At 45.7% G+C, this 13,372-nt stretch overlaps 1 protein-coding gene across 2 annotated transcripts in view; it reads left to right on the plus strand.

The window, feature by feature from the left end:
• The first annotated feature begins 69 nt into the window (after positions 1 to 69).
• Positions 70 to 13,372, plus strand: part of Ranbp10 (RAN binding protein 10) — a 41,374-nt gene continuing 28,071 nt past the window's right edge. For both annotated transcript variants that reach the window (XR_007212291.1, XM_048355307.1), the window contains exons 1-2: positions 70 to 333; positions 1,071 to 1,182. Coding sequence is in view for 1 of the 2 variants with exons in the window: in XM_048355307.1 (XP_048211264.1) it covers positions 99 to 333; positions 1,071 to 1,182 (347 nt within the window). In the remaining variant the exon portion in view is untranslated. The remainder of the gene's footprint in view (positions 334 to 1,070; positions 1,183 to 13,372) is intronic.

The raw sequence follows: 13,372 nt of genomic DNA on the forward strand, positions 1-13,372 counted from the left end.
CCTGCGGCCCCGGGAGGCTCGCGGGCCATTGGCTGAGTGGGGCGGATCTGGTCGCGCTCCATCCCGCCCCCAGTGACACAATAGCAGCTCCCACCAAGATGGCGGCGGCGACGGTGGACCCGGGAGCAGGGAGTCCGCAGGCTGGGGACTCTTCCAGCGGGGGGGCTGGGGGCGGGCTGCCCTCCCCTGGGGATCAGGAGCTGAGCCGGCGCCTGCAGCGTCTGTACCCCGCGGTCAACCAGCACGAGACGCCATTGCCGCGTTCCTGGAGCCCCAAGGACAAGTACAACTACATCGGCCTCTCTCAGGGCAACCTCCGTGTCCACTACAAAGGTATCGACCCGTCTGGCCGCTGGGGGGACAAATCCAGAGTGTCTGCTGTGTTGTTTGGCACCATCCCATCACGTCCCTTTCCTTGTCTGGTTGTTCCGGGTTAGGCCTTAGCCCCCTGTGAAGTGTTCAGAGTGGTGGGGCAGACCAGGCCGAGGGTTGGCTGTTTTGTCCTGCCCTGAGACACCCAATGGTCAAGAGAACTCCAACAGGTGTCCAAACTCTGTGCTGAGCTAGCTCTTGTACTGTAGTGCCTCTCTGGGCTGGCTCTTTACTCTGCTTAATTTCTGCAAAAAGAGGTGATAACATGTTCCCACCATGAGGAAGAGAGGAATGGGCTGTCCTGCCTGTTAGTCCTCCTACACTGGGCTGGGGTTCTGTGTTAAAGTCGTTGTTGAGGGTATTATCCATGCTTGCCTCCCCCTTCCCCTAATCTCTCAGGCGGACTGCCTGGGTTATGGGGAGTCTGCCAGGAATGCTCAGTATCTCTTGCAAGCCCCCACCTTGCCTGTACTCTTTTTTGTTATTATGGATGGCATTGGCTCAGGGAGGGCTGTTAGTCTCAAGAGGAGTGAGCTAAAGGTAGGAGAGTTACGTGTTTACTCAGTTATCCAATTATTCCTTGGATTATAAGTGCTTGCTCCAGCTAAGGAGGATGAAGTTGCCATGGAGCAAAGAAGAATAAGGTTTCCATTTGTATTTACTTCTGCTGAAATTTGTTTTGTATTCTCTCCCATTAGGTCATGGCAAAAATCATAAAGATGCAGCCTCAGTTCGAGCTACTCACCCCATACCCGCTGCCTGTGGTATTTACTACTTTGAGGTGAAGATCATCAGCAAAGGAAGAGATGGGTAAGTCCCTTTTTACTACCCTCTTTCACCCCCCTCCCTTCCCACTAAGCTGTTCCTTGTGGTGAGAATCTCCTGTGACTGATATTACTTGCTGCTGAACTGCTTGGGTCTGGTTTAACTCTCTTCCTTAACTAGGGACGTGGACTTGATAGAAATGAGGCACATTGTGGATAAATCAGGGACCTTTTTTTTTTAGTGATGTAATTAGATACTTCACAGATCAGAAACACAAATAACAAGTTTATATTAATAATTCAGCACACAGAATGGGATTTCCCCTACTAGCCTGTGCTGTTCCTCCTTTTATACTCAAGGTCCTTTTTATGGTACTTAGTCATATAGAGTCTCTAGTAGGCTTCAAAGGGATAGTAGAGTCTTCATAGCATTCATCAAAGCTCTGGTAGCCACTGTCATCTTGGTAAACAACATACACATGGTCAGAATCAAGTGACCTTGTTGCTTATAAACTTGTTTTTCAGTCCAGGGACTTGAACACCAGTCTGACCAGCTTTTAAAAGGTCCTCATTAAAGTTAGCATTAGGGTAACGCCCTATTTGAGGGTTATCTAAACAGACATAACACATCAGAGTGAACATTTTTCACTCTTTTCCTTTCTTCTTCCAGGCATCCTTTTTTTTCCAGTGATTGCAGCAAAGCATGTGTTTAAGATATGAAATGCCATGGCTGCTTTGGCAAAAGCTTTCTTCATCATTTCTTAGGTTTGTTGTGGGAAGTTTGCCACACTCAATTTTTTTTCTTTGATCTGAGTATGTATTTTTAAGAATTTTGAGTAGTTTTTTTCTCCTAGGCACTGTTCCTCTTATGGTGTGTGCAAAATACCTGATAAAGGGGCTGAACTCAGAGCAGAACTACCAGAAGCAGAACCTTGCCTGTTTCTCTGTGCTGTACTTAAGTTTCTTCATCTGTACTGACAGCTTGTAGGACCATCATCTAAGCTGACTTTAGCCCTAGAATATGATGAGTCTGAGCTTATTATTTATTTGTTTGTTTATTTATTTATTTTGTGCTGGTCCCAGGGCTTGAACTCAAGTCATAGGCTCATGGGCTCTGTCCTTAAGGCTTTTTTTTCTTTGTTTTTTGTCAGTCATGGGACTTGAACTCAGGGCCTGGGAGCTGCCCTTGAGCTCTTTTGCTCAAGGCTAGGGCTCTACCTCTTTGAGCCACAGTGCCACTTCTGGTTTTTTGTATGTGTACTTAATTAGAGATAAGAGTCTCCTGGATTTTCCTGCCTGGGCTAGCTTTGAACAGCAATTCTTAGATCTCAGCCTCCTGAATAGCTAGGATTATAGGCGTGAGCCACCAGTGCCTGGCCCTTGAGGTCTTTTCATTAAGGCTAGTGCTCTATCCCTTTGAGCAACTGCTCCACTCCCAGTTTTCTAGGGGTTAATTGGAGATAAGAGTATCATGGATTTGCCTAGGCTGGCTTTGAACCATAATCCTCAGATCTCCACCTCTTGAGTAGCTAGAATTAACAGGTATGAGCCATGAGTGCCTGGTTTATGATTCTGAAATCTAATTGTGGAAAGCTGTTGCATCTTCACTTTCATCTCTATCTAGTATTTCCTTTACAGATAGGACACTTATATTTAAGTTTCAGATAGGGCTTTAAAGCCTTAATAGTCTCTTCCTAGTGTAAATGAGAATGACTTCTTAACACAAACACCTCTAAAATAGAAAGTTGACCCAGATGTTGGTGCTTGAGACTCATATTGCTAAGGAAGCTAAGGGGCATTTCTTAAATGTATAGGGGGAAAATGGAGCTTTTCTTTACAATCCTTTTTTATACGTGTCAGCTAAGCTATTTAGAGATAAGAACAGCTTTTCACAAGAGGAGTATTTAAGAGCTCTGTATTCCTTTGACTGGCTTTTAATATTTTAGTGGATCTGTCATGTTGGGTTGTCTGCATGTCTACAATGGCCTGCTTCAGCTAACCACTGATAATGAGTGTGTGAATGGCTCTTCATAGCCACTTTATGAAATCTTTGAAAACCTTTTCATGGTTAACATGTAGCCAGATGTTGATATAGGTCAGGAGTGGTTTTTTTTTTTTTTTTTTTTTTTGGCCAGTCCTGGGCCTTGGACTCAGGGCCTGAGCACTGTCCCTGGCTTCTTCCCGCTCAAGGCTAGCACTCCGCCACTTGAGCCACAGTGCCGCTTCTGGCCGTTTTCTGTATATGTGGTGCTGGGGAATCGAACCTAGGGCCTCGTGTATCCGAGGCAGGCACTCTTGCCACTAGGCTATATCCCCAGCCCCATCAGGAGTGGTTTTTGTTCTTGTTGTTTTATTGGTCCTGAGGCTTGAACTCAGGACTAGGGTGCTGTCCCTATGCTTTTTTTGCTCAAGGCTAGTGTTCTACCATTTGAATCACAGCTCCACTTCTGGCTTTTTTTGGTGGTTAATTGGAGATAAGAGTCACAGACATTCCTACTTGGACTGGCTTCTAATTGTGATCCTCAGATCTCAGTCTCTGAGTAGCTAGGATTATAGGCATGAGCCACTGGTACTCAGTTATAGGCATTGACTGAGTTGTTTCCTCTTTCCTGTCAGTGTTAGAGGTATATTTCTGACCCCAGTTTGTTCATGATCCAAGCGTTAATTGGTCCTGTAGTTTTCCTGTGTTGTCTCATTTAGCCTTACAGCATCTCTAGAAAATGGGTGGAACAAATGAAGATGTACCTGTTTTGTGGGAGTGGCCTGAATCCCTGAGGTGTTAGGCCTGCTCTGGCTTCAGGGCTTAAAATGTGCAATAGAATAGCTTAACCTGCCATATGTTCTTGCTTGATCCCAGATATATGTGTATATGCTGCTATTACTTTTCTCCATTGTGACTGCTATTGTATTCTTGCTCTGGGTTAGAGAAGGAACATCTTAGGTTCTTATAGGATCATAGTGTTAGGGGACAGAGCAGAAAGGGGTTCATTGCTGAGTGGGACTAGAGAAGTATGGCAGCTGTATATATGCTGGGCTTGGTCAATGTACTTACCCAGTTAATATCTAGTTTTTCCGTCAATTGGTATATATCACCTTTGTAGAAAGTATTTATGAATCCATTTTTAGTGTTGTGGTTCTCCAGAAATGCCCTTGTTCTCATAACATTTTTGTAGAAGAACACACTAAGCTACTCTGATCAGAAAGGTTTTATTTTAAGGGTTTATAGAGTATTTAGTTGTCCCTTCTTTGTTCCAGGCTCTGTGCCAGGTTCAGGAAAACAGAAGTCAAGCCAGCATAGGCCAGCCTTGTCCTCAGGGAGCCTGTGGCCTACTCAGTAACTGAGAATGAACCGAAAGGCTCTTTACAAGAGGAGGCAAAGCCTGAGCTTGGTTATGAGGAATGAGTAGGAGTTTCTCAGCAGATGGGACCTGTGGACTTATCACTCTGAGGGGTAATTAGCTCCGTGTTAGGGTGTTGGGCTTTTGGGGCTCTGCCCACATGTTTGGGAGAACTTTGAAGGAGGAGCCATGTTTGAGCTAAGAGCTTGGCACAGACTTATTGCCTTCAGCTGTATTTTGCCAAGTCACCAGAGCTGTGAACCTTGGGAACAGGTCTGGTGGGGTGAGGAGATGTTTGAGTAGTCAGTGGTGCCAGAAGATAAGAGTTGATCTTTCCAAGAACCCAAGCAGGCTCTGAAGCTGAGGGTCTTTAGAGTAAGAGTAGCTTCCTCGGGCAGAATTTATAGACCTGTGAGTGTCCTGGCTCTTAGTGATGACACATGGAGGGTGTGGTTGGCCCAGCTGACAGATGCTCCGGTGTGACCCTCAAAATAGACTGTAATATCATCCCAGTGGCGGAGGCCTCCTGACATGTGATGAGTGGCTCTACCCAAGAACAGCAAGCCTAGACTAGAGTACTGGATGGTGTGGGGAGGGGTGGGGATTGTTCTCTGCAGCTAAGCCCTGATCAGGAATCTCTGGCCATAGCCAACCAGCTCTTACTTGCTTCTGCTGCTGACTTCCTTTGGTCAGGCAGCAATGCCACCTGTCCATTCCTGCTATACATCAGGAAGAACATACATTATTTTGTCCTAGGTTGGGCTCCAAGAACACAGACTTGATGCTTGTCTAGAGAGAAAAGAGATAAGCCTCTACCTGTAACCTCATAGGGGATATAGCAAGGGTCAGCCTCTGGTTCCTATCTAGGTTAGCCCACAGCGTAGCTCCTTTTATAGGCTGAAGAGCTAAGAGCCTGGAGCTCTATAGCTTGGTAGCTATAGGCTCCTTCTGTAGCTCCAAGTTTGGGGAAAGGATCATGGAAGAGTTAGTGATACTGTATAGAAAGGGAGTGTTGGAGGTGACAGTGAGAAGCAGATGCCTTCAGGCAGAAGATGGTGCTAACATAATGTGAAGACACAACTGGTCATGGTGGCATACCTGTAGTCCTAGCTGGGATCAGTTAAGTCTAGGAGTTTTGGGCTACCCTAGGGAACAGTGAGACCCTGTCTCAAAAATATAATAATAGCACAAGGCCCTGAATTCAATCCCCAGTTCCCTCCCCCCCCCAAAAAAAGAAAAAGGCAGGGGCACTAGAGTATGAGGTAGACAGGGGCCAGATTGAAAACCTCTTCTGTACTGTGGCCAAGGGGTATAGACTTTGTCCCGAGGGCAGTTGCAGTGTACAAAGATTCTGGCTGGGGAAGAAGAGACTGCTGGTCTGATTTACCATTCCAGTGTGGGCCAGGGGCTTTAGATACTCTACCCTGGGCATAGTTTTTCACAGCTGTTGTCTTTTCCCCTTTCACCCATGTGGAAGATGCAGGGGAGGGATGCTGAAGACTGGTAGCCAGGGAGGCTTCTCAGGTAAAGTGACTCTGGCTTTGCTACCTTTAATCTGAAAGATAATACTGTCCCACATCACATTCAAGAGTTCTTATGAGTCAGGATCACCCAACATGATTTTCCATAGAGTTTCAAGGAACCACTGAGTTCATTAAGATATCACCAGCTGCCAGGCACCAGTGGCTCATGCTTATAATCCTAGCTATTGAGGAAGCTGAGATATGAAAATCATGGTTTGAAGCTAGCCTGGGAAGACAAATCCAGGAGACTCTTATGTATTGTCCATCAGAAAAAAAAAGATGGAAGTGGTGTTGCTCTATCAAAGTGACAGAGCACTAGCCTTGAGCAAAAGAGCTCAGAGCCAGTACCCAGGCCATGAGTTCAAGCCCCATGACTGACAAGAAAGAGAAAAGGTCTCATCTGCCATCGTCCTGGTCTGGTCTAGAGAGCTACAGGGCCCAGGCCCTTACAGTCTAGAGACAACCCATGGCCAGAGTCTCCACATGTCAGTCTCAGTGCTATGAAGAAGGTCAGTGCTTATCCATGGATTGCTGAAGGCTTTGTCCTGCCTGCCCATCCTGAGAAGTAGGTGCTGTCCTTGCCCATGGGAGGTATAGGGAGATTGAGCCCTATTCTCCCTGACTCTCCCCCACCCCCCAGCTGGTCCCCTCACAGGTGGCTGCTGACCTTTGAGCTGCGACTCTCCCCAGGTGACACATTCGTTGTGCTACTTCTGGAGACATGCCATTTGGATTCCCAAGCCTCCTGGGTTGTCATATCGCTTGCCTGTGTTGAAGATTAAAGCTCTTGTCTAGTTTTGGTACTCTGGAGTATGGTATAGGCTATGAGAACTTAAGCCTGCATGCTGTCCACTGTTCTGGTGGGCTCCCTACTCACTGTAGGGAGTTCAAACTGTGAGCTGAGAGTTGGAAGTATGGCTGATTCTTTATATCTGAAAACTTCTTTGGTCAAAGATCAGCCTCTAGAGAAATTTCTATGAATTTTTTCCAAGAAATTTCTAGATGCTACCTCCCCACTCCCATTTGTTTCTTCATTTTCTGGAATATTTTGTATTTTCCTTAGATAGGTCAGTATGTAGGGGAGATTTCCTGTTGCAAAGGAAGCCAAGGCTCGTCAGGTTGGAGCAGAGAATGAACTTGGTACCATTTAGTACCATTTCTTCTTTTCTCTCTCTCCCTCCTCTTCCTCCTTCCCTTCCCCTTTTCTTCCTCTTCCTCCTTACTTCTCCCCCTTTCCCCTTCTCTCCTTCCATTGCTCCCTTCTCTCCTTCCTCTTCCCACTTCCTCCCTTCCCACTCCCCCCCCCCCCCCCGCCCCGCATCCCCTCCCCTGGACGTAAAGTCAGGATCTTCAGCTTGCTAGGCAAATGGGACAGCACTTGAGCCACATCTCCAGCTCATCACATTGCCATTTTATCTGGGGGCCACTGGAAAATAGTAAAGAGCCCTAGAGGTCATCTCTGTGGTAAAGGATCAAGTTGGAAAAAAGGGAACCATCATTAAGAGAAGGATAGATGGCTGTATATAAAAGATGTCTCTCTGAAATTTTCTTCAGAATACACATGGAACATTTTTGTAGTTCTGGGGTTGTTGGGGTTTTGTTGTTAATGTGATGTGAAGTGGATATGTTGCAAGCAGCGAGGCTGGAGGACTTGGCTGTGGAGCAAAGCCCAGCCACACTGTCACCAAGGACGAAAATAAGATGCCTTGGATTGGGTAGGGATGTGGGAAAAGGCTGAGGTCATCCTTTGTGTGCACACACACGCACGCGCGCGCACACACACACACACTCACACACACACACTCAAATACTAGCCCTCATTTCAGACCTAAATGTCAGTTGGTGTTTTTCCTGAATGGTCCCCTTGGACCATCTTATAGCCATTGTCCCAGAGTCCTCTCTGTTTTTGAGGCTGTTGATTTCTTTTATCTGGGGCAGGTCCTGATAGGAATAAGATTGCCAGCCCTGCTAAGCTATGGCTGAGATGTTAGATGTCGAGATGAAGCTGTCAGACGCCATTCCAAGAGCTCCTTGAGGTCTAGGGAAGGGGGCAGTGGTAACAGACTCTTTCACCTGAGAGGCTATACTTTCCCCACAGACACTAAGAACCAAGAACCATCTCCACTCTATCTGAGGACCTTGTCTCCCTCCTTTTTTCTTCCTCACTTCTTGTCAGAGCCTTGTGCATCTAGAGACATCCCATTGATGGGGGTTAAATTAAAAATATTCAAGTCTCATAGCCATTGACTCATGTGTCTTATGCAACCATTATTAAAAGTGCCTATGGGCTTGCCAACCCATAAAATCCACTTTCTCTCCAAGAAGAAATCGATAGAAAGTAAAAAGAGCTGGGTTTGTGTTCTTCACTCTTCTCATTTGCTCTGTGCTAGCGGAGAGGGACTTCTTATTTCTGGCCCTGACAAGAGGCCAGAATACAGAATACTCTGATGCTTTCCATTGAGCTCTGTGCCAAGGCCCTACTTGTGTTATCAGGAAAGCCAGATGAGGCTCATACTCGCATGCATATCCATAGGGGTGTGACTGTGCATGTGTCCTAATTATCTATAATGTGAAATATGCAATTATATACATTTTAAGTGTATAGTTTAGTGAAATACATTTGTGATGGTATATGACTATCAATCTGTCTACTTTGAGATCTTTCCATCACTCCAAACAGAAACTCTACTCACTAAGCAGTCACTTTGTTTCCTCTTCCTCCTAGCCTTTTATTTCTTCCCATTCTGTCTCTGTGTATTTGCTTATTCTAGATAGCTTCTGCAAATGGACGCCTACAATGTGTCCTTTTGTGTCTGATTTATTTCATGTAGCAACATTTTCAAGGATGTGTGTGTGTGTATGTATTTTTGTCTATGTCTACGTGTATATATATGTGCCTGTGTGTGTGCCCATGCCAGGGCTGAAGCTTGAACTCAGAGCCTAAACATTGTCCCTTAGCTTTTTATGCTCAAGTCTGGTGCTCTACTACTTGAACTAAAGCTCTACTTCTGGCTTTTGGTGACTAATTGGAGATAAGAATCTTATAGACTTTCCTGCCTAGGCTGGTTTCCAATCAAAATCCTGAGATCTGAGTAGCTAAGATGTTAGGTGTGAGCCACTCGTGCCCAGCCTTGGTAATTTTATTTATTTATTTATTTATTGAAAACAGGGTCTTACTATATAGTCCAGGCTGGCCTCAAGCTCACAATTTTGTCTCAGCCTCCCAAGTACTGGGAAGATAGATATGTTCCTTGGTGACTTTGGTCTGCCTTATCTTGGGTTTGCATTTGTGTATAGCACATTTGCAACATATACAGTGCACATATTGATGTTCTTTTGTTAAGAAATGTTTTGCTAAGAATTGAAGTGGTTAGGTCAAAGCTAGGAAGGAGTTCAGAAGCCCTTTAGTCTAACATCTCATCTTCTGATAGGGAACCTGAGATGAGGGGTTGAAATCCAAGACCCATGGTCCTGAATTAGACTGGCGTATACAAGACCAACTTTTCAGAGTCAGCGGTAGTATCTCTGAGTTCTGCTGTGAATTATTTTCTGTCACTTTAATACTCATCAGGTGCTTTCCTTCCAGAAGTAGGAATCGAACACCAGACCTGTTGCTAATGGAGTTCCCTATGCAGAGGATTCCCATATCTCTCAGGACTGGTGGGAAATGGCAAAGAAGTGGGCTCCTCCTTTTAGCCTTGTCCATGTCTGGAAGGCATGAAAGACAGGTGGCTCCAGTTTCTAAGTTCCTGTTCTCTCTTATCTACCACCAGGCCTGTCTGGCTCACAGCAGACCTGTTTAGAGTCTGTCACATGGCAGCAGGGTTTCCTGAGGGTGTGCTGTGCTTGTGGTTGGGAGCTCAAGATGCCAAGTGAGTCGGGGTCTTACCTGCACTGTTTAAGCAGGGGTTTTGACTGTTTTAGCTGCTGCTTCTACTGCAGCCTGTGCCCTTCTGTCCTGCCTCAGAGAGCTGGGTGCACTGAGGAGCTTACTGAAAGCTACATTCTCCCACTGTGATCCCCACCACTCAAATGGAGCCTGGGATGATCTGGGCACAGTTGGCGCTATTTTTTTCCCCTAGAGGAATGACTCAAGTGGTAGAGTACCTGCCTAGCAACTATGTAGCTGTGATTTCAAATCCCAATACCACCCCCTCCCCCAAAGCTAAAGTGATTTTTCTATGAAAGTAATTTAGGGCTGGGTGTAGGGGCACACATCTGTAGTCCCTGCACATAGGAGGTGGAGGTAGGAGGATTGTGAATTGGAAGTCAGCCTGGGCTACATAGTGGGGTTCTGTACAATTAGTGTTCACTGTAGAAAACTAGAGAAAAAAGAATCGAAGCTGACAAGTGAGTTTGTGTCTCTCCATGTGAAGAGGTTCAGCAGATTGTAGCTTATCTGACAGAGGGGCAGGCATGTGCAAGGCAGCCTGGGCCTCAGGAGTCATGTCCATTCTTAAGGCATTGTTTTGGTTTTTGTTTTGGTGCTGGCCCTAGTGCTTATACTCAGGGCCTAGGCACTATCCCTGAGCTTTCTTTTGCTCAAGACTAGCACTGTACCACTTGAACCACAGCCCCGCTTTCTGACTTTTTTGGTGCTCACTTGAAAATAAGAATCATATGAACTTTCCTACCCAGACTGCATTCAAACCGCAATCCTCAGGTCTTAGCCTCCTGAGTAGCTAGGATTATAGGTATGAGCCACCAGCACTCAGCTCAAGGCAGTCCTCCTTCAGTGTGGGCCCTTTGGGGTTGCCAGTCACCTGCTTTTGGTGTTAGGCTGAGGGTCTTTGCTGCCTCCTTATAGCTTCAACTACTCTTCCATGTCATTCTGGTGGATTTCTATTTAGTGTGGCCCATTGCAGTGCCTGCTTGCTGTCCTCTTCTCTCTGGAGCCACACAGCTAGCTAAGTGGCTTTTCTTGTACCTCTAGTTTGCATTGTGGTTTTGGTAGTGAAGGGAAGAAACTGAGACATTCAAGGGTAACTCATGGCTTTGCTGCCATAAAGAGCTTGTCTGTTCTTCCTTTATACTTCCTGGCGGTCTCACCTGTCTGACAAGTGATATTTCCTCTCCCATGTTGGCCTTTTATAGAAGAAGAATTATATAGATTAGTGCACTTATGCTATGGGATAAATACTTCCCCTTCAAGGCTCCTCAGATATATCTTGCTCCCTGAAAAGCAAGCCCAGAAGTGAAGTGTTGTGGAGCCAAGCTGCTCTATCTCTGTCCTGTCACTTGCTTAGGAAATGGGAACCCTTGCTTCCTCCCTTCTTTCCAGATTGTCCCAAGGCAGCCTATCTCCTTTGTGTTCTTAGCATAGCCTGGCCCGTTACCAACAAGGAAGTAAATACTCACCTTCTTTTCCTTAGCAATCCCAGATAAACAGGCATTTGTTTTTAGATGTACCAAGATTAAGCTTTTGAGAATGGACTATTTTACTAGATTCTGCTGCTGGAAGAGCCTTCAATGCATGGTCCAGTGAGCACTGGGTCAGGTGCACCATTGTCTGAGTCTGTAAGTGGCCATATTGAGGTGTCTCTGGACTCACGGTAATTGCTGATGGAATAGGCCAGATCATAGGCCATAGGCCCATGGTAAATTTGGGGACAGTTGAGGTTTGAATCTGGGAATGTGCACTATATTTGCTCCTTGCAAGGATATTAACATCTTATTCAGATGTTTGTGCATAGTAGCAATACCAGGACTGGAACAGAACTGAGGAATTGGTGCCTCTGACTCCAGCTGAGCATCTTGGCTCTAAAATGTCCAAATAGATCCCAGAGAATTGACCTTGGTTTGATGACTGGTTTGCTGTCCCTGAGCTTTTTTGCTCAGGGCTAGCACTCTACCACTTGAGCCATAGCTACACTTAAAAGCTTTTTTTTTTTGGTAGTTAATAGAAGAGTCTCATGGGTTTTCCTCTCAAGGCTGGCTTCGAGATCCTCAGATCTCAGCCTCCTGAGTAGCTAAGATTGCAGGTAAGAGCCACCAATGCCCAGCTTTTCACTGTATTCTAAAGTGAGCTTGGCTTTTTCAACATCACTGCATCCCTGCAGTTTCTGGCCTTTTCTTACTCTTGTCCTTTTCCACAGTGATGATGGTAATGATCAGTTTTGAATCTTCAATCCATTTCCTGCATATCAGCTGTTTGTTCAACTGTGCCTGTGCTACACCCCTCTGTAGCTTCTCGTTGACCTTCCCTGAAGTTCACACTCCTTAAGCTAGCATGTAGACTGTGTGTTCAGTCTTCATTTCCTGCCCTGGCTTTGGTTCTCTTTAGGTCTGCCCAGCCTGTGACCCTGCCATGTTGGTCTCTCAGTTCCTTCATTGTGTGGCAGCTTTCTTGCCTGTGTGCCTTACATATTCTGCTGCTTCTGCATGGCACATACTCTTCTTTTTCCTCCTACCTTCTATACCAGGTCTTAACTTTCACTTCCTCAGGGAGTCCTCGGCTTTGAGTCAGTGAACCCTGGCTCTCTCGCTTACCCCTGACTTGGCACTTTGGAGGACTGAATCCAGCACCCCACCCTCCTTTTCTTAGCACTGTTCGAACACAGAGGCTCTCTGTGGAAAGCATGAATGCTCTCAAAAGAGAAATTTACCACACCTGTTTTTACTGCAACTTTAGGAAGGACCCACCAGCTCTGGAAAGCTCAGTCATTTCCAAGTGCCTCTCTGGATCACCAGAGGAGTTGGTGTGACTCAGCTCCCTGTGTTGTACTTCTGGCTCCTTAGATGCCAGTGTCCTGCAGCATGTGTACAGGAGAACATGTTTGGGTTTGAGTGTTTCACTATGCCCATTCCTTTTCATCATGTGCTTTTTAAAAAATGAATTTACTTTATTGTTATTGTAAAGATGATGTGCAGAGAGATCACAGTTACATGAGTCAGGTCAAAAGTACATTTCCTACGAAGGTCTTGCAGCATGTGTCTAGAAGAACATGTTTGGGTTTTGAGTTTTTCATTATGCCCATTCCTTTTCATCATATTCTTGAGTTTGGTATTTCACTGTGATTTTGCTTTACATTTCCCTTATGATTGGTTGAACATCTTTTTATGTACTTCTTGGCCATTTGTACACCTTCCTTAGAGAAGAATCTGTCAAGTGTTTTGCTCTTTTTGTAGTTGTTGTTTTGGTGATACTGGAGATGTGCAGGGCTTTGCACATGCTAGGCAAGTGCTCTACCACTTCAGTCATACCTCCAGACTTCTTTTTCTTTGTCAGTTGTGGGTCTTCAACTCTGGGCCTGAGCTGTTCAGCTCAAGGCTAGCACTCTACCACTTGAGCCACAGCACCACTTCTGGCTTTTTCTGTTTATGTGATACTGAGGAATCAAACCCAGGGCTTCATGCATGCTAGACAAGCACTCTA

Source organism: Perognathus longimembris, chromosome 10 (genome assembly GCF_023159225.1).
Source record: "Perognathus longimembris pacificus isolate PPM17 chromosome 10, ASM2315922v1, whole genome shotgun sequence".
Classification (NCBI taxonomy): Eukaryota; Metazoa; Chordata; class Mammalia; order Rodentia; family Heteromyidae; genus Perognathus; species Perognathus longimembris.